This window comes from Betta splendens, chromosome 9 (assembly GCF_900634795.4).
Source record: "Betta splendens chromosome 9, fBetSpl5.4, whole genome shotgun sequence".
NCBI lineage: Eukaryota > Metazoa > Chordata > Actinopteri > Anabantiformes > Osphronemidae > Betta > Betta splendens.
This window is the reverse complement of record NC_040889.2, coordinates 31,167,913-31,189,687: the sequence shown is the minus strand read 5'-3', so window position 1 is coordinate 31,189,687 and position 21,775 is coordinate 31,167,913. Positions and strand designations below refer to the sequence as shown.

Sequence of the window (21,775 nt, the reverse complement as noted above, 5' to 3'; positions counted from 1 at the left end):
AGAGCAGCTTCAGTGACAGACTGATCAACCCCCGCTGTGTGAAGGAGAGATTCCGCAGATTTTTCCTACCAGCTGCTATCAGCATGTATAATCAGAACCGTGAGCATCTGTGGTAAATTACTTTTGTTGCACCTCACAACAGCAACAGTGTTGTGTGAAACTCAGTGAAACTCCTGTGTTTTGACTGAAAATCTGGGCCTGGGCCAAAGGCAGAGTAAAACAGGGAGACTGACTTTTAAACTGCTCTCCTGGTCAGTGGAAGAAAGTCGAACAGATTAAATACAATTACAATTTGTAAGGGCCCAGACCAACAGGTGGCAGTAAGGCACAGGAAACAGGCAGTGGCTACAAGTGAACCATAGCAGAGAAACTGATTGTAGTCTTGAGTACTTACTCTGAAAACAGGGATGGCAGAAGTAGGCAGAGTGATGAGCAGACTGAAGGAGGTGGGTCTGATCGGTCCTACACACTAGAAAGTGATATTCTTCCAGTCTAAGGTAAATCACACTAATACAACCGAAGCTGCATATTGTTATTACAGCAGACTGTGACCAATATCAGCAGGGGAAATATCACAACAGCAACTCCACATTACTAAGAAGCTGCACGTTCTGTGCAGTCAATAAGCACCTGTCATAACCCATAGAGCAGTTGGAAGACAGCTACTGAAACACAGAAGGTCAAAATAAACTGGAACAGGATTAGGACTATCACACATGAAACATTCTTATGAACCCACACAGACAGTGAAATAAACACACACTTTAGAGAGTTTTTGTCTGAGATCAACAGGATACAGGATACAACTAACAGGACGTCACCATGTTTCATCTACACAATTACGTAGCCAAAAGAGAATCTGGCATCTCAAAGTTCTGGACCCTAATAAAACTACTCTGATCATTTAACAAACTGTGAGTTAGGAAGGACCCAGGTCAGTGCCTCTGAGCATGAGAAAATTAGACTCACTGCTTGATTAAGACTTTATTTTGAAACTTTAACACACATGAAGTTTAAAAGAGTTTGATCAGCAGGGTCAAAAAGTCAAAAGGTTTCACATTTTTACAATCAGTAACATCAAGGTTTGTTTGCAAAGAAATTGGCTAAGGCAGCAGCAGCAGGTTCTACGTATAGTACACATGGACTCAGCTTCAGCAGAGTGTGCACAGATACGTATCCACTACATGCACTATGCACAGTTTGGAACCATGGAGTAGGGGAGTATTCAGCCAGACGTTAGTCACAATCAGCACCTGATAGGTTGATTGATTATTTGTCTTTAACAAGTAAAATCATTGTGTGTTTTAGTACGACTTCTACAACAATTCCACAAAAAATAATAAGAACCTGAATTGTGGCCTTTTACAAAAACACATGATCACATTACAGTATGCATTTACAAACACACTCACTCAGCTCAGAGGCTTCACATTAAGTATGTTTCTTACCATGTGACATCAAGCTGAGATGAGATTAACAGTAATTCTATTTTAGAGTCAATTTTATATCAGTGATCGAGCAGGTAAAACTGATCTGTTGATCTGTCAGTGAATCCAATCCATTACATAAACTGGTTTTAAACTAGTACGTCAAAATCTTTACTTTACTCAGTTTTTAGTGTTTGCTTACTGATGATCTCATCTGTTTTTAAAGCAAAAATCAAAAAACTGAAACAAAACTTTTTTTTGTTCTAATTTGTAAAAACAGACATTAAGAATTATTTTTGCTTTTTTGCATTTTTAGGCTTTAATTAAAAGTTTTTTATCTGTCACCAGTTTTACAATTCTAAAGTGAACTTTACTAGCTGTAAGAACAGACACTGAGACTTTAGTCCACAACAGTCGTTAACCTTGAGTTTGTGACTACGTAAATAACTAATGTTGTCAGTGAGTCTGCAATAAGTTCATGTATGTGTGTGTCAGACCACTGCTGATAAGCCAGGGGATCTAATTTAAATATAAACATCTGTTTTTTCATGTTTAATTTAAAATTGGCATTTACTTTGAGAAACAAATTAATCAGTTGAAAAGCAGATTCTCACTAGCACCTGTTTTAATAAATCCAAATAAAATCCGACATCCTGATCATCCCAGGGTTAATATGAGGCAAAACAATTTTAACCCTGAATACTAAGCCAATGTCTGATCATCAGCTTTTCACCTGAAATAACTGATTTTTCTTATGTCTAACATAATGAATGAGTGAATGCTGGGTTTGTGTGTTGAAAATATAAAACTATGCTGATCAACATCTTTCACATCTGATCTCTGATATTTAAGTGTGTCTAATTGGTCCAATGAGAAGGCATTACCCTTTGTCTTCTGAGCTCTTTACATCACTTCCTGTGGCAAGACGTCCTCATTGGTTGAATACTGCACTAGACTAGACGGCTACTCTGCACAAAGCCTACAGAGACAGACAGGCAGAGAGACAGCTGTGTTAGAGTAGGTACAATTAGACAGGCAGAGAGTAAGACAGGTGATGACTTGGGGAGGGGAGTTGTGATGATAGACTGATTGAATAAAGGGGTTATCAGTTTGTTAGAAATTTGAGTGAAGTCGGTCAGACAGGCTGCAGGTTTGTCCTGGTTTAGCTCAGGGACCGATTGTTCTGCCATGGACAGGTTGATCATGCGCCTGGATGGTCAGTTCTGATCTATTAGTGTTATTAGTGTCTATTAGGAGAAACAGAGTAACAATTTTCGTAACCCAAAACCACATTTCTCTGTTCTGTTTCTCAGCATATCTGTGTAAAGTCATCTCAAACTGTAGACTCTCGGGTGAGTTCAGGGTGTTCGACAGAAAACTGGAATTCAGAGCCTGCTCAGGAACATGAGGATTTGAAACTAAAACATGAAGCAGAGTATTTTTTGTCTCCTCACACTTAGATAACTGGAGTGTGGGGCCTTGTGACGGTCTATACCCAGCTGAGTAGGGCCACAGCACCCTGTCAGGCCCTAATGATGATAAGCAGATTGAATGAGTGGGTGACTGATTTGACTACGTATTCATTCAGACACGTGAGGCACAGACCAGCAATAATACTGACAGATCTGCCTGTTTTCACTAGCCTGATCTACAGGATCTGAACAAATCAGAACTTTGTGGAAGTGTGTGACGGGAGTCATACTGACACACCTTCTTCACAAGTGTAAAGGGAAGTCAGACAAGTATTTAGCACACAGAAAGGCCAAGCACAGAATCAGACAGATTGCTGGTAACATTCATTGTCCACAGCTCACCTAGAGGGCCAGCTTTTAGTCATTAGGATTATCACATATAGTCACATAAAGGTCATTAAAGGGTCATAGAGGGGTGTGGATATCACAGAGGTCAGAGTAAGGATGTGTAGGTCAGTTGAAGGTCATTGACAGGTAATGCAAAGGTTATATGTAGGTCATGGCACCTTTGGCACTGCTGTCCAGGAAGACTTTGATGTAGGATGTGGGGACATATCCCTCCTCTTCCAAGTTTCTCCGTACTCTGGTCCACCCATCTCCTTTGTCTTCCTCCACTACGGAAAGTAGTTCCCCCTCAACCATTGAAAGAGTTCCTTCATTCTGACCTGCAGAGAACCACAGAAATCAGCAGAATACATAATCTTTGAGCCACATAATTCATTCATAGTTTGTTTGTTTATAGTTCGCAGGTTATGGGGTTAGGGTGGGTTAGGGTTGGAGTAATGCTTGAACGAGGACCCAAGCCGGTCTCCACGGCCACACCATCGCTGTTCCTCAACCTGCCTCATACTCGGCGCTTCTCCTCGCTCTTGCCCTGTTTCACCAGTTAGAACTGTACAGTGAAGCGAATTCTACAGTTGTAGCACTTCAAAGCGACCACCTTTTTTACCGCAGTACGTCCGCGTCGCCAGCGCGCCACGGGTGCGTCCCCGACTAAGGATTTTTAATCCTGCAGCAAGCTGAAAAAAATCAGGGTGCTAGTCTCGTGTTAACCACCAGGTGGCGCAAAGACGTGAGGTCCGACTGTTCATTTCTATCTGTGTCTGCACATTAAGCACAAAAAACGATGTCATGGTATTGTATCATTAAATGTAGAGTAGTTCATTTTTAAATATTATAGATTATTATGTGTCTTTGCTCGCTAGTGCGCGCTAGTGTTTGTTGTCAATTGTCGAAGCTGCTGATGTTTTTACACGGGCCAGCCGAGAGACACAGTCCCTCCTCCAGCCAATCCAATAGAATAATATAAGTATAATAAGTTCCATTTAAAGCTGATTTTTCGTTTTGAGAAAAAAAGCAGAGAACGAAAAACTAAGTCGTTGTCTTGTTATAGCAGCTTTTAAATTTAACCAAACTCTTAAAATTTACTCAGACCGCAATGACTATAGTTTGCTCTGATTCTGAATAAAACGTAAGAGTCCGAATGACAGATGATGTGTCCAGGTAGAGCTTAACCGAAAACGTATGCTTGTCAAATGCAGGCAACAAGGGAATCGGAGAAGTGGCGTCACCATCTGAAGCAGACAGTGATGTGGCGTTCCAACGATGGTGCTGAGGAGCCGCTTATTCATAGACAGATCACTTGGATCAAGTTGTCAATACACGCTAGTGTTTGATGTCAGTTGCTGATGTCGCTGGTGTCTTTATACAGTATGTCCTCGTGTTTAAGTGTCGGGTCTGTGTACGTTTTAACGGTTTGATTTCCCCCTCCAGAATAAAAGTTGGGAAGACGTTGTTTTAGAACGTTTTAAACCCGGAGGACCTGTTAATGTGTCTGGACACGCTCCCAGTAAGTCCAGTAACTTCGTATTGTAACGAGAAACCCCCACCATCTTGTTTAAAAAGGACAAACCGCATTTATTCGAAGCTGTTAAAAACTAATTAACGAGCTGAAAACGAAGTTTTCAAAACCAGACACATTAATGGATTTAAAGCCGTTTCCCGTTTTCTCGTTTCGGGGAAAAACAAATCGACTGTGGCATTGGAGCATTTTGCCAGAATGAGCTTTGCAAAAAAAGGACACTTGGTTTCCAAACCGCGACCTAAGCATCCCCTTAAACTTCACAGTTGGGGAATGATTTCTAGGTGGGGACCAGGACCGATGATTATTTTCGAGGGGATTATAGATGGACATTTTTTCGAGGAGCCTATAATCAAATGCACAGTGGGGCCATATACAGTATTAGAAAGTATATTGAAACACGGCATCGTTTTTTCCAGGACAATGACCTCAAACATGTCGCTGCAAGAGCCTGTCTGGAGGCGAAAGGAATCAGCTGGGTGCGCACACCGGCAGAGTGCCCTGATCTGTTCCCCTACTAATTAAACAACATCTTGCTTCTAAAACCAATGGTCTTTTTCTTATACTCCTGACATTAAAAACCTTTCACTTCACTGCTTTTAAATGCAGTTCTTATGGACGTTCACATAAAATGTGTAAGAGGATTTTATTAAATATAAATAAATACATTGTATTAAATCTTTTTCTATGGCGCGTCAGAACGTCAGGACTCAGCAGATGAACAACGCATTAATGCAGCAGCTTGTTTGTTTTACATGTGCTTATTACGCACGATAAATGATAACGTTTTTTACTGATTGAAAACGAAAATAAGTCCTGCTCTGCAGCATAAAGCACTTTGACCACTTTTAAGGTGGTCAAGTTAAACAGTCAAAACAGTAAGACATAGTCAATGTGTCCTTTAAACGGAAGCTGCATTATTATACTTTACCGTAATGACATTTACCACAATATCTGCAGAAAAACAATGTCTTATTACACAGGCAATACAGTGGATTTGAAACTTGCTCCGCGCGAGTTACGGCGTCTGATGTTGATTCAGTTGCAAAAGCAAACTTCACATCCCATCCCCTACCACACATGGCACAGAGACATTAACATATTGTCTCCACTCGGTCAATAGGTGTAAAATACTTTAGCTCAGAGACAAAGAAAAAGCTCCATGGGAGATCGGGCAGCATGATAAGCTGCACCTACGTAGGCTGTGAGATGCCAAAACCTTTCACTTGACTTTTTTTAAATGCTCTTCTTATGGTATTTCACACAAGTCTGGCAGACTACCACTGCTAAGTTGTAGAGAATATTGTATAATAAAAATAAATAAATTGTAATAAACTCTCTCTGTGGTATGCCAGAACGCCAGGACTCAGTAGATCTCTGACTCATTAATGCAGCAAGTTGTTTGTTCTGCATAAATTGATTCTGCATGAGTAATAAGGACTGTTTTACACTTATTTAGCCAAAGACAAAACTTAAAAGAGAGACACCCATCAAGTATTAACAAATGTGCAATAAAAAATATAAACAGAAAACGCTTGAAAGCGTTTTCATTTTATATTCCGTTTATTTCGTTATTACTCCTTTCACCTGTGCCACATAAAATCATTGCAGAGCTACAGCCGTGTTCCTACAGAGTTAACAAGCGGTTTATTTCGTTATTCCCTCTTTCATGTCCGTCTGGTGAATGAAAGTGGGCGGGGCCGTCCACGTCCCAGAGCAGGGACACTGGGGGGAAGGGGAAACAGGCATCAACATGCAGGACAAAGATCTGCGTTTCTCTGCCTGCTACAGCCTCGGCTGCGTTGGGTTGTTAGTCTCCCTTTCACGCCCACGCACCCTTGTTTTTTTCTTCTGTAAATAAAACACGTTGTGTGTGCATACTAGGTTCTGTGGAACACTCCCTGGGGGTCCAGCTACGCACTTTATTGTGCGAAGGGTATTATTTTCGTGACACTGTATGAAAAAATAATTAACATTATAAAACGCGATATCATTTATTTCACTCAACCGCCTCACTGACTGCAAGTCGATTGATTGCAGCTGATCCCGTTTAATAGTCCCTTGTCTAATTCAAGGTACACACGCCAACAATCCTGTTACGAGCACTACAACCACTCAACGACTAGGAAAAGAACAAAGAAGACACCACCGATTTACTACTCCGACACTTGTACTTCCTCGGAATAGCAGGACAACTTGAACCACGGTCCAAATAACGTGTACTCAGGTGAGTAGGAGCCTGCTGCGTTTTTCCACTGTCTGAATGCTGTTGCTTTTTTGCTAGCAAAAAAATGCTAACAGTGAGTTACCCACTAGCGGTGTTTTCACGTTAGGAAAGTTGTAAGCGCTGAAAAACGTAGTTGTAGCCGGATATTTTAACGTCGTACATCAGATAATTTAGCCATGATTTTTCTTCATGGGAAGTTTGTTAGTAGTGAAACATTTGGTAGTTACCACATTTACCCCTGTAAGCTAATTGACTAACAGTATCAATGGAAGCTTTGTGAAAAGTGTAAAACATCGTTTTAGACAGGTTGTCAAGACATTTTTACCACTTAATTTTACGAAATTCTCAACAGGGCAGCATATTCAAACGTAAGGTCACAAAACACTGGTGATATTATAATATTCATCCAAGTGGCTTTCGTTATCATACAAAAAAATTATTATAGTTTAATGTTACTGGATGATTCAGAACTGTGATTAAAATCGTTTTTACTGTGCTCAATGATTTACTTAGGCAGACTTGTACCACCTCCAGACGAAACCAGGGTGACGTGTGAACCAAAAACCCTTTGAAAGGTGCAAGTATTGCCCTGTTACTAGTGAAAGAAGATCACAATTATTTACTAATTATAGGGTAAGGCGTGGGACTTATGCAAGAACAGAGCCATTACGTTGTCTACACCAGGAATGCCTATGTACATTCAAATCGCTTAATGCAGTAAAAGTACATTTAACTCACTCTAAAAATCCCAGGTAACCACCAAATGTAGATGTACCAGTCAAGTTTTGTTGTCTGTCTTGTGATTTTGCCGAGTCTTGTTCTGAGACAGACTACGTCACTCATTTATACTGTACACACTTAAAAGTAAACCATAAAGTTAGGTGCTGTAGCAATCCACGTCTGGACTGAGGTAACCTGAAGCTACATGTGAACTTAACTCCCTCCTTTGAAGAGCCCCTACGTCCCTTTAGTCCCCAGAGATAAGGGACCCTGAATCTTTCTCCACAACAGGGGACTGGCTTCTATCACCACAGGCACCAATTGACGCCAACATCTCAAATGTCCATATCAAAGAACCATGAGTCCACTTTGTTGATCTACCTGTAAATCCCTCAGGATTCTACCTCTGCTTATCATGCCAAAAGGAGAGGCTGTCACATTTATCACCAAGAAGCTGTCTCTCCCAGAACTGGGACCACCAGCCATAAAATGTGGAATGTGCTCATCAGAGAACGAGAGACTTCATTTGGACACAAGTTCTGGTTCAAACGCACCAGAGCTTTCAACCTCCATGAAACAGATGTCATTGTATTGTGTGGACAAAATGGTTTCATTTGATATTAGATTGGTTTCTGTGTGATGTTCAATGCCTGATCTACAGATTTGCCAGGAAATTCCTAAAGTTACAAAGGGACTTCAACTCATTTCCTTTGTGTGTAGACACAAAGTTGAAATACAGAGACTCACCTTCTTTACTTCTTTTAATCTGTGCAACATACACATGGACATTTCCACCAGCTACAATTCGGTATCCTCAATATTGTATCACATTTTTAAGTGTTACAATTGTTTAATTAGTAATGTCCAGATTAGGTCATTTATAATTTGATTTTGCTTGCATTTATTATTCATGTATGTTTTAGTGTTTACTGGGTGTTGCATAAGACAAGACCAGGAATCATGAATAATATTTAATTTGTTACAGCGTTGTAAGGGACCACATATAAGACCTTAAGATTCTATGCATTTAATGTTGCTGGTTAACCATTCTGACTTCTCTGCTCATTTGAGTGTCAGAGTGATCATTACATGTTTATTGTGTTATGGTGTGATGGAACTTTGAGCTTGATGAAAAGAGGAAAGCTTAGTTATCCCAGATTTAGAAGTGATCCAAACCAAATGGTTTGATTCCTGATCTGAAGAGGTGGAACTCTTCACCACTGGTTGAACTCATTTCTCCGCCCTGCAGGGACCACTGCCCCAGGGGTATTTAAACCAGTGAAACACCCTAGTGGAGGCGGATTTCCCTCTATCTTCAAATTTCTTTCACCTTCTCTTTTTGCGTCGCATTACTTTTCTTTAATTTTCCTTTGTTCTTAAATTTTGTAAACCTAAGTTAAACTTAGAAACATGAACGTACAACGATTTTTGTTACGTTAGAAAGTCATCAAGAAACTCCGCAAAACTGAAACTATCACAACCAGTCCTTAAGTGACTCGCTATTTTTGATCGAACTAATTAAATTAGATTCCAGCCCGTTTCCTTTTTGGGCTAGTTTAAGTAGCGCTGACGCTTTGAAACACCTTGGAAGTCCAGCCTGGCTGACTGTTACTTTGCTGAACCCCGGGCCGTCATCAATCGCGGGCGGCGATTCCTGGCCCAGAGGGCGTGGCACCTGGACCAGAGAGGGCACGTCTGCTCAACCGAACCGGTAACGGGAGACGCTGCACAGCGGCTACAGCTCCAAACTAAGGCAAGACAAACATCTCTAATCCTCTGAGAAGTCTGGTGTTTCTCAAAGCGCTAAAATTGAACATCCCAAATTCATTAGTTATCCTTTGACTCGAACTAGTTAAAGACAAATACTCTTTTCGCTTGATCAAAGCCATCACACACTCAGGTCTTGACCATTCTTTGGGTTTCACTCATTGATTCATTCACTGTTCATCATCTCATTCTGATCGTTCTCTCATTTTCTGTTCTGTTTATTTGAGTATTTCCATATTATGTTATTCATATATCCAGTAGTGTTAGATTAATAAAACGTTAAAAGGAATCTGGTTTTGTGTGCATTGCTCTTCAGATTTAAGCAGAGGTCACTGAACCGCGACAAGAATTCACGGCATAAGAGACTGATTTGGTTTTATCACAAGAAAGTGGTTATTGTTGTTCATGAGTGGTAACTCATTGAATTGATATCTGGCGTTGACTAGATTCATACAAGCGTGGTTTCAGCTTTAAAACAAACCTGGTGCCCCAACTTCGAGGTATATTAATGTTTCTGCATTAATATCAAACTATTAATAATTTGAATCCGCTACAGTGCCCTTATAAAAACTGCAATGTTTACTCCACTTTCAAAGCACATAAAAGTAAAATTCACAAGAAACACAACTGGAAATGTTTAAAGTCAGAAGTAATTGACTGTGATTTTCTAATCAATGACAATGATACTGCAGAGGAGCAAACATCACATAATGATATAGAGGAATAGTTGAGTGAAGAAATTGGCAATAATGATCTTTACAGTTTAGAAAAACTTGGAGCACAACTTGGCATCTCTCCTCTTAAAGATGCAAACCATTCTGCACATACCTGAGAGTTCTGTGCAAGAAGTAATACAACAACTTTATGACATCAATAAACTATCAGAGGCACTTCTACAAGACAGAGTGAGAACAGTACTGAAAGGATAACCTCCCATCATTGTCCCATGTTTAACTAACCTTGTCTCTTTCTCTCCAGTAGTTGTGCTTCTCTCCCGCTCTCTCTCTCTCTCTCTCCTCCACTCTGTCCTCACTTACAGGTATCATTGGACTCAAAGTTTGGTGTGTGTGATGGGAAGCTGCAGATCCAACCATCCTGCCTGTATCCCGGCCCTGGTCCACCCATCCTGCCTGTGTTTCGTAGTTGCTTGTTGTGGTTGCTGTGCTTTTCTCTCTCTCTTTTGTGAATTGTATAGTGTAGGTGGTTAGGGAGCAGACACAGTCTCTATGCGATAATTAAGACTAAGAGTGGGTGGCGGCTGTAGAGAACGTGCAGAGAGGCGTGTAAGACTGCGACTCTGTGTTCTGGGCTCCACTCTGAGTTGTCACGGAGTAGGGACACCTCAGAGTGCAAGTCACTTTTGCTTGCCTAGCAAGGAAATGTGACATGCAGCAACAAGAGGTATGTTCTGGGAGACAGAAACACCCATGATCGGCAGCTCAAGGAGGTGACAAATGACCCAGGACTGATTCAGATTTATGGTGTGAAAAGTGAGTGTCTTTAACTAAGACTCTCAAGCACTTTAATGTAGTCCGAGGTTACCCTCCTGACATTCTACATGATCTTTTTGAAGGCATTGTTCCAGTTAAACTGTCCCTGTGTCTTGCAGACCTGGTAGGCAAGAAGTATTTCACACTAGATATGCTGAATCGGGCCATCAGGTACTTTAACTACACATTTACCAACAAAACAGACGACCTCAGATGTTTGGGAATGGGTTTTTCACCAAAGGGACAATTGGTGGAAATGGCCATGAGAATTGGTGTTTTATAAGGCTCCGCCCTTTCTTTATTGGTCACTGTTTACCTGAGGGAGACAACACGTGGGAAATTCTCGTGCTTCTTAGAGACATTATTGAATTAGCAGTGGCACTAAGGCATACTGAAGAGACACTAAATTTCCTTGACTCTAAGATAGCAGAGCACAGGCGGCTGTTGCAGTCAACCTTTCCACATTTTCAGCTAAGGCCAAAGCATCACTATTTGGAACATTACACTCATCTTGTGAGAGCATGTGGTCCCCTGACTGAGGTTTGCACAATGCGCTTTGAGTGGAAGCATAGGTTCTTTTAAAAAGCAATTGGTATTGCTCAGAATTTCAAAAATGTTCCTGTCACACTTGCTACTAAACATCAGAAAAAAGTCCAGACCAGCAGTTGAGGTTGCCAGGGTTACCCCAGTTTTGCCTGCCTCTTTCCCATTAGATGTTCAGAGAATAATCACTTCAAACCTTGCTCTCTGCAAGGTTTGAAGTGATTATTATTACTCTGCGAGCTCATGCTCAGGTCTACCTGAATTTGCTCAGATTGAGAAGATTTTTACTGTTAACAAAGACATACTGGCAGAAACGAGATCACATTTCTCCTACATTAGCTTCTCTGCACTGGCTGCCTGTAAAATGTAGGATAGAAATTGAAATTCTTCTACTCACCTACAAAGTACTCAATGATAAAGCTCATTCTTATCTTAAAGACCTCATAGTTCCTTATACTCCCAGCAGAACACTTCGTTCTCAAAGCGCTGGGCTACTTGTGGTTCCTAGAGTCTTTAAATGTGGGAACGGGAGGCAGAGCTTTTAGCTACCAAGCTCCTGTTCTGTGGAACCAGCTCCATGTTCAGGTTCGAGAAGCTGACACACTCTCCACCTTTAAGATTAGGCTTAAAATCTTCCTTTTTGATAAAGCTTATAGTCAGAGACGGTTCAGGTCAATGGCAATGATTGTTAGTCACAGGAACCATCTCTTAGTTAAGCTGCATTAGACATAAACTGCTAGGGGACTTAGTTTATACACTGAGCTCCTCTGTTTCCTTCTACCTTATCTGTCCAATAACCTCCCATCATTGTTCTATGTTCAACTAACCTTGTCTCTTTCTCTCCAGTAGTTGTGCTTCTCCCCCGCCCTCTCTCTCGCTTCCCCACTCTGTCCTCACCTACAGGTATCATTGGACTCAGAGCTTTGTGTCTGTGATGGGCAGCTGGGAAACATGCTGCCTGTATCCAGTCTCTGGTCCAACCATCTTGCCTGTGCTTTGTTGTTGCTTGTAGTTGTTGCTGTGCTTTTCTCTCTCTCTATCCTCTCACCCCAACCGGTCGAGGCAGATGGCCCACATCCAGCCTGGTTCTGCTGGAGGTTTCTTCCTTGTTAGAGAGGGAGTTTTTCCTTTCCACTGTTGCTGTCAAATTAAAGGCTTGTTGTATGTGGGATCTGTTGGGTTTAGTTGTGTAAGGTCTTAAACCTTACTTTGTAAAGTGCCTTGAGATAACTCTGTTGTGATTTGGCGGTATATAAATAAAATTGAATTGAAATAAATTGAATTAATACAGTAGAAGCTCATCCATGTCTGAGGGATCTGGGTCATTCTCTGGCTGGGATGCATGGAAAAACAGTCTGAAGTTTAAGATGGGTAATTTCAGAACAAAAATCCGCCAGCTGGGTTGAGTTGATGTCACTCTCAATGGTGGTAAATGTGGAAGGCACAATAATAATGCAGACGCTCCCAATGACGTCAAAAGGCCAAGGAAAGGGTAAATAAACTTCCTGCCTGAAACACCTTAGGGTTTGACGACCACAACCTGGAAGCTATTGTACATCGTTGGCCAGCTCTTGTTCCAAACCTAATGTTAAGTATTTGTATGAATTTTGTTTGACTTCTTTGTTACCTGTTTTTAAAGAACAATGAAAAAAAAGTACTTATTTTGTTTAAACACTGCATTGTGTAGTATTGAGGGTTTCATATTTGTGTTAATCTTTGTTGTTGTTTTAGGTTTGTTATGAATATAGTGGGGAAGAATCTTCGAGAGGACTTTTTTGAGGCACTTGATCATTTCACTCTCTCTCTCAGTTCTCTTTGCTTTTTCTTTTCTGGTTATTGTCTGGTTTTCTTTCCCCATCTTAGTTCTCATTTTCCTCTTGTCAGCTTAGTACTTACAGTACACTGTTTGAAACCAAATGCTACATTAAAAAGACACAGCCATCTCCTGGGAAATGTATTTGAACCACTTACTCATATATGGTATGTTTTGTACTGGTATGTGTAATATTGTTTTATGGAATAAGGTTTTTGCCTTGGTTTTACAATCAGCATACTGTACAAGTTTAATTATGGTAGTTGATTAAAAGATGTACTGCTGTACTAATAGTTTTCCCTTTTGCAATGTAACTGAAAAGGCCTTATCCAGTGAAACACCAGTAGGAATCCTGTGTGTTGATACAGAACAGTCTCAGCTCAACCCATCCAGAGTGGGAATCATCCTCGAAGGGAGTGTCATGATGGATGACCTGGCCAACCTGCCTAATCTATGCTCTCTACCTGGACTACCCGAAACTGTATACCCGAAACCTGAAAAATATTCAGCAAGTAATGCTCAAGCTGGGTAGAAGTGAGCTTCCGCCCAAAAATTTAAACCCTTAAAACTCAACTAATTACCAATTTTGAGTACAATGTAAGGGTGCTAATTTTCTTTAGTTTATGTTTCACAACTGTTGGGGTCTTCTGTGTATGCTTTTGTGAAGTGAGTGACACATGAAACCATGTTGTACTGTCTTTGGTTTAGTTAAGATTAAAAACAGGGGTGAAACCTATTTTTGACCAGTCATGTTAATTATGAGTTTGAATATAAAATGAGGTGCAAAAAGAATTAGTTGTTGACAAAGTTTTTGTTTGGAAATTGTTTCCTGTTTTGATTTCCCTGGTCTGGTTTAAAAAGGACATATCGTGCAAAATCCACTTTTTAGGCATTTTGGAGTATGGCTCTATGGTTCACATTTACACACACTGAGCACCGTAGTGCATTTACTTTGCATTTACTCCTTTTTTCACATTTTGAGACTTCATCCAATGGAGACAGACCTCCTCCTACTCTGAAACCGTTCCTTCCTTGTTGTCACAGACGCAGGGAGTCCTCCCTGCAAATCCAGAACCACCACCCCCACGATGATACCAAACCAAAACTGGACTTCCGCCATTTTCAAGTTGAGTCCACTTGAGTTTTCATTTGCCATTACTTACATTTTCAAGTTGAGACCACTTAAATTTTAATTTCCCATTACTTAAATTTTTAAGGCAACCGGTTTACTCAAATATTTGAAGTAAACTCCTTATCCGGGGTTACAGTGTAGTGTGTAAGGCAAGATGCAGCTGATCATTAAGAGATTTGAAGTGATGAGATCAATTCTGTATTCTCTCCTGGATTTTCCAGAGAAGCCATTAAATACAAGCTAAATATTATATAAGGTAAAGTTCAGCTGACGAACATTACAAGAAAAGCACAAGATGGCGGCACGCAGTGGCTCTGTGCTCTCCTTTTCTGTGTTTTATATGGCTATTTTTGTGTGAGTTATTACTTGTTTGAACTATATCTTTCTGGGCGAATAACATCTACAGCCGGCATGAGCTCCTAAATTTAGGACTACAAAGTGAACAAGTGGTTACAGCCGACTTTTTTGGCTCTGGTAACATCCCAAAGGATATCACCAGGACCCCGGGGTCCCTGTAGATTACCATCCCAACAGGGTGGAGGCGAAGGCGGTGAGGGACAGAAGGCAAAAGCAGGGGTGCCAGGCTGATGTACTGTTAAAGCTGCGTAAGAGCCAAAACAAGCCACCGCTCCCTAGCATTATTCTTACTAATGTACGTTCCCTTGCAAACAAAATGGATGGACTAAAGCTTCAGGTGACAACAAACAGGATCGTCAAGAACTGTTGTGTTTTGATTTTCACCAAGACCTGGCTTCATTCATCCACACTGGATGCGGCTATTGAGCTAGCAGGCCGCACGGCACATCGCCACGACAGGAGTGGGGACTCTGGTAAGAGCAAAGGAGGGGGACTATGCATATATGTGAATTTACAACTGGTGCACCAACTCCAAGACTGTAGCCAGTCATTGCTCTCCGGATGTGGAATATATGACTGTCTGATGCAGACCTGTTTATCTTCCAAAAGAGTTCACTGTTGTCATGGCAACTACTGTGTACATACCACCAGAAGCTAATGCTAACTTGGCACTGGGACTCCTGCATAGCACGATTAGTAGCAACCAGGACAAGTACCCTGAGGCTGTGCATATTATTGCAGGGGATAACAATGCTGAATTAAAGACTATGTTCACTATGTTCTATCAGCATGTGAAATACACCACCAGAGGAGATAAGACACTAGATAAGGTCTACTCCAACATGAATAATGGCTATAGAGCTATACAGCTCCCACACCTGGGCCAGTCAGCCCACATGTCCCTGCTCCTAGCACTAGCATATACCCCCCTCAGAAAACAGGCTCTTACCAAAAGAAGGACTAGTAAAACCTGGCCCGAAGGTGCCTCCCACTAGCTGCAGGATTGCTTTAAGAGAACCAATTGGGAGAGTTTTGACCACCCAGACCTGGAGGAGCACACAGCAGCAGTCCTTTGCATCTGAGTATATTTAAACCAAAAACCCTGGTTGACCAGAGAGGTTCAGCGACTGCTACGGGGGAGGAACACAGCCTTCAGGACTGGTGACATGAACTTTTACAGCTCTGCCAGAGCCAACCAGAGAGGCATTTGACAGGCCAAACTGGACTACAAACAAACAGAGGTCTGAGGACAACCTCAGTACAAACAACACACGGCAGGTGTGGCAAGGGATCCAACATCTAACCATCTACAGATCAAACCTTGCTGCTGTCGATGGGGACCTTTCACTGGTAGAGCTTAACCTCTTCTTTGCCTGCTTCGAGTTGGAGCCACCAGAGACAGCTGCATCACAGGCAACAACGGCCCCTCCCTCAGTGTGGAGGAACATGAGGTGAGGCACACGCTGAGTTCTGTGACCCGAGGAAGGCTGCCAGACAAGATGGTATCACTGGTTGGGTGGTGAATGACCGCGCAGACCAGCTGGCAGGGGTCTTTACCAAGATCTTCAATCCGTCCTTACATTAATCAATTGTCCCACCTTGCCTCAAATCCTCAACTATAGTCCCTCTGCACAAAACATCCACAATCAGCAGCCTTAAGGGCCACAGACCTGTTGCCCTGACCCCGGTTATCGTGAAATGCTTTGAGAAACTGGTACATAGTCACATTACCTCATGTTTTCTATCAACACTGGACAGCTATCAGTTTACATACAGGGTGAACAGTTCCACAGAATATGCAATCACCTCCACTCAGAGGGTTAGAGTAGGGTCCCACATTTCGACAGCTCTCACCCTCAGTATCGGCTCCCCACAGGGCTGTGTGCTGAGCCCCCTGCTCTACACCTTCTACACACATGACTGCACCTCCACCCCACCACAGCCATACCATCATTAAGTTTGCTGATAACACTACAGTGGTGGGGCTTATCTCGGGAAATGATGAGTCCGTTTACCGGGATGAGGTGGTGCGGCTAGGTATCTGGTGTGAAAGAACCAATCTGATCCTCAACACAACGAAGACCAAGGAACTGGAGGTGGACTACAGGAGGAAACAAAACAGACATTCAGCCACTGTTTATCGATGGAGATCTTGTGGAGAGGGTGGCTGCTTTCAAGCTCCTGGGCGTCACATTGAGCAGGGCCTGACCTGGGGCACCAACACCACTGCTCTGGTGAAGAAGGCCCAGCAGAGACTGTACTTTTTCAGTCTTCTAAGAAAAACAACCTGAGTAAGAAACTGCTGTCCTCTACCGTTGTTCAATTAGAGAGCATTTTTAACATACTATGTCTGTGCCTGGTTTACAGTTCCCGCTGCCCTAAAAAAGACTTGGAAACATTCTGCTGGATCCATCACACCCTGAACATTCCCTGTTTGAATTGCTGCCTTAAGGCAGAGGATACAATTAACAATTAAACAAGGACAAGCAGATTAAAATACAGCTTTTATCCAAGAACCATCATGGCCTTAAACGCTGCTAAAAAAGGTTAATTTATTAAGGGAAGCATGCAATAGTTAGGAGTAGGTGTAACCTACTGGTGTTTTTATTTAGCAGTTTAGTTTTTATTATTATGACCATTTTATTCCACTGAAATAATTGCACTGTAATTTTGTTGTACAACGTACAATGACAGTAAGTGAAAAGAAATCCAGAATTTAATGGTTTCAGTCACTCGAGGGAGTGAGACAGCGACTCTGTGATTGTGGCTTGTCACGGTTTAGGCTGCGACAACCTCGGCTGTATTACTGCAGCCCCACATGGTGACACCACGTGACTAAACACATCATCACTGTCCAGACAACAAAGGAAAGTTCAAGTGTGAGGTCACCTTCAGGTACCATATGTACACTGTACAAAATTAACAAGTTACCTGTCACAGTCCAGGTCTTTCAGTCACTGTTTCCATTCATTTTCGGTTTCCATTTTGTTGCCACTTCCTGTTCCAGTCAATGGTAAACTCATCAAGCTTTATTTTTTGGTTCTAATTAACTCACCTGTATCCTATTTGGTTTCATCACATCCTGTATTTACAGTCGTAGCACTTAAAGGTGTCAGCCTTTACAGCGATCTGTTTGCCAATTTCAGCGTGGTATTACCCGGGGTTTTTAGCGCGTTTGAAGCTGTGTTACGTCTATTTGGCCTATAGGTGGCGATCAGCCCCCACACTGGCCTTTATGACGCTGTCCTATACTTATGTTATATAGGCCCATGTAGAGCTCCGGATCAACGCCTCCATGGTATAATGGTTTGTTTATTGTTTAACAGCCTTGATGTGTCAATTTTTTACCCCGGGTCCGAAGCTCGGTGGAAGCAGAAGTTGTAATTACTGAACATTTTTATATTTTGGCATACAAGAAAATAACAAATGATTAATAGGGCTGGCTGCCTGTATTATTTAGCAGAGCTACAGCCATGTTCCCAATAGGTTCACCAGCCGCTTTCGGCAGTGAGTCATAGATGGATGTTGTTCTGCCCGTTTTCATGTAAACATGGAACTCTTCACTGTTTTTTTCAAACATAGATTTTGTTATTTCGTTATTCATATACAGCAACATGCAAATGCTAAAAATTACTGAAAAGATGACAGTACACCCATCTAGTTTGGGTGAACAAAACGCTTGAAAGCGTTTCCGTTTTATATTCCATTTATTTCGTTATTACTCATTTCACCTGTACCACATAAAGTCATTGCAGAGCTACAGCAGTGTTCCTACGAAGTTAACCAGCTGTTTATTTCGTTATTCCCTCTTCATGTCCGTCTGGTGAATTAAAGTGGGCGGGGCCATTCACGTCCCAGAGCAGGGTCACTGGGGGAAGGGGAAACACGCATCAACATGCAGGACAAAGATCTGCGTTTCTCTGCCTGCTACAGCCTCGGTTGCGTTGGGTTGTTAGTCTCCCTTTCACATGTACCATATGAAATGTGTTCCTGTGAAGTTGATCAGCCGCTTTCACAATCAGAATCGTTTTTATTCCCCAGGTTTGAACAGGGAAAACATTATTTTTATTTACAAAAAAAATGTAAATGGTTTGACAAGCATACATTTCCGGTTAAGCTCTACCTGGACACATCATCTCTCATTCAGGCTCTTACGTTTCATAGAAGATCAATGCAAACTATAGGTCATTGCGGTCTGAGTAAATTTTAAGAGTTTGGTTGAACTTAAAAGCTGCTATAACAAGACAACGACTTAGTTTTTCGTTCTCTGCTTTTTTCTCAAAACGAAAAATCAGCTTTAAATCCAACTCCGTGCGTTGTGTCGAAAAAAAACAAAAAACACTTGAATTCCGTTAATTAATATTACGAGCTGAAACGAAAACCAAGTTTGTTTTGTATTTTTTCCTCATGATCAACAAACCAGAAAACAAGTACAGATATACATATAAAATACATTTATAACACAGATTGATGAATAATTATAGATTCCTATTTTATGTTATTATACTTATATTATTCTATTGGATTGGCTGGAGGAGGGACTGTTTCTCTCGGCTGGCCTGGGAACTGTAAAAACATCAGCAGCTTCGGCAATTGGCCACAAACACTAGCGCACTAGCGAGCAAAGATGCATAATAATCTATAATATTTAAAAATGAACTACTCTACATTTAATGATACAATACCATGACATCGTTTTTTGTGCACACACATAGAAATGAACAGTCGGACCTCACATCTTTGCGCCACCTGGTGGTTAACACGAGACTAGCACCCTGATTTTTTTCAGCTTGCTGCAGGATTAAAAATCCTTAGTCGGAGACGCACCCGTGGCGCGCTGGCGACGCGCATGTACTGCGGTAAAAAAGGTGGTCACTTTGAAGTGCTACGACTGTATATTTCTAAAATATACTTTACAAAGTACACTTAAGAGAATCTACGTTTAGTATTCTTGAGGGGTTGCGTGTACTTATTTAATACTTAATGGGACTAAATTAGCCCACTTTTAGTCCCCACAGGTTTACCAGTATATTTGAAACGAAAATTTTAAATGAAATTTGAAAAGTAACCTTTAAGCACAGAATAACATCACATTTTATGCATTTTAAATAAACTTGCATATACTGATGTACTTCCAGGCTACCAATAGTACTGAGTACTGGACAATTAAACTATTAGTGTACTTCATACAAGCTATTAGATAACTGTAGTTTATAGATTTTAGTGTAGCAGTATAACACATCAAAAGTGGCAGTATACTGCAGTATACTTTTGATATGAGTTACATTAACTTTTAATAATAGATTAACTTCATTAATTAATTTGGGAACTTTCATCTCTGCATTTTAATTCCTCCCCTTGGAAGGGGATGAGAAGTGTCTTTTTCAAAGACATCTGGGGGCTCAAACTTTGGACCTTCTGCCATACTCTCCCTACTGAGCTACCAAGGCAACTGAAATGTAATTGCTCATATATGAGCCTGAATAGTGAATATTGGAATTGAAACTTTGAACGCAGTTCACAGTGGTCTGACCAGATGAGCTAACCAACAGCCACTCCAACTTAATTGGAGAACAGGTTGACTGTCTTGTAGATGATGCTGCAGCTTCTCTACGTACAATGTTAGACACAGTGGCTCCTCTGAAGAAGAAGACCGTAAATCAGAGGAGGTTAGCTCCGTGGTATAACTCAGACATCCGCAGCCTAAAGCAAAGGACTAGACAACTAGAAAGACAGTGGCGTTCCAACAAAATAAATGTAAACTGCATTGCATGGAAGGACAGTCTAATGAAATATAAAAAAGCACTTTGTGCTGCTAGAAAAACATATTATTCCTCCCTAATTGAGGAAAACAAAAACAACCCCAGGTTTCTTTTCAGCACTGTAGCCAGGCTGACAAAGAGTCATAGCTGTATTGAGTCTACTATCCCCTTAAATCTCAGCAGCAATGACTTTATGAACTACTTTACTAATAAAATTATCATCATTAGAAAAAACATTCAGCAGGCGACTTCTTCCAAATGACAGAAAGCACTGTCTAGATCCATCAACTTTAAATATACAAAATTGTCTGTCTTACCTGGACAGCTTCCTCCCCATAACTCATATGGAGTTAACCTCAATAATTAACTCTTCCAAGTCGTCCACTTGTCTTTTAGATCCAATCCCAACCAGATTACTCAAAGAAGTTCTACCTTTAATCAGCTCATCCATATTAAATCAAATCAACCAATATTTACAACTAGGCTATGTACCACAGGCTTTTAAGGTGGCTGTGGTCAAACCTCTATTGAAAAAACCAACCCTTGACCCTGGACAACTAGCCAACTATAGGCCCATTTCAAATTTACCCTTTATTTCCAAGATTCTGGAAAAAATCATGGCTAAACAATTATTTTACACCTAGTGGGAATAACCTGTATGAAGATTTTCAGTCAGGATTAGAAAAACATCATAGCACAGAAACAGCTCTGGTTAGAGGTCACTAATGATCTTCTATTAGCTTCGGACAATGGTCTAGTTTCTGTCCTTGTCCTGTTAGATCTTAGTGCTGCATTTGATACAATTGATCATAACATTCTATTACAGACACTAGAACATAGAATCGGGATTAATGGAACAGCATTGGGATGGTTTAAATCCTATTTGTTGAACAGATTCCAGTTTGTTCATGTTAATGATAAATTCTCCACACGCACAAGGATTAGCTATGGAGTTCCACAGGGTTCTGTGCTGGGTCCAATTCTGTTTAGCCTATACATGTCTCCTCTAGGTATGATTATTACAAAGCATTCTATTAATTTTCATTTTTACGCAGATGATACTCAGCTATATATGTCCTTGGAACCAAATGAAACAGATCAACTAGTCAAAATCAGGGTTGTTTAAAAGACATCTAATCCTGGATGTCCCAAAACTTCCTTCAACTAAACTCAGATAAAACCAAGATTCTTATTGTTGGGCCTA

General features: G+C 41.1%; 1 protein-coding gene across 2 annotated transcripts in view; it reads right to left on the bottom strand.

Moving 5' to 3' along the window:
• Positions 1-969: 969 nt before the first annotated feature.
• Positions 970-21,775, bottom strand: part of fnbp1a (formin binding protein 1a) — a 66,749-nt gene continuing 45,943 nt past the window's right edge. For both annotated transcript variants that reach the window (XM_029161346.3, XM_029161345.3), the window contains exons 17-18: positions 3,406-3,564; positions 970-2,406 (exon numbers count right to left, since the gene is read on the bottom strand). In XM_029161346.3, the coding sequence (XP_029017179.1) occupies positions 2,378-2,406; positions 3,406-3,564 (188 nt within the window). In that variant the 3' untranslated portion in view covers positions 970-2,377. The remainder of the gene's footprint in view (positions 2,407-3,405; positions 3,565-21,775) is intronic.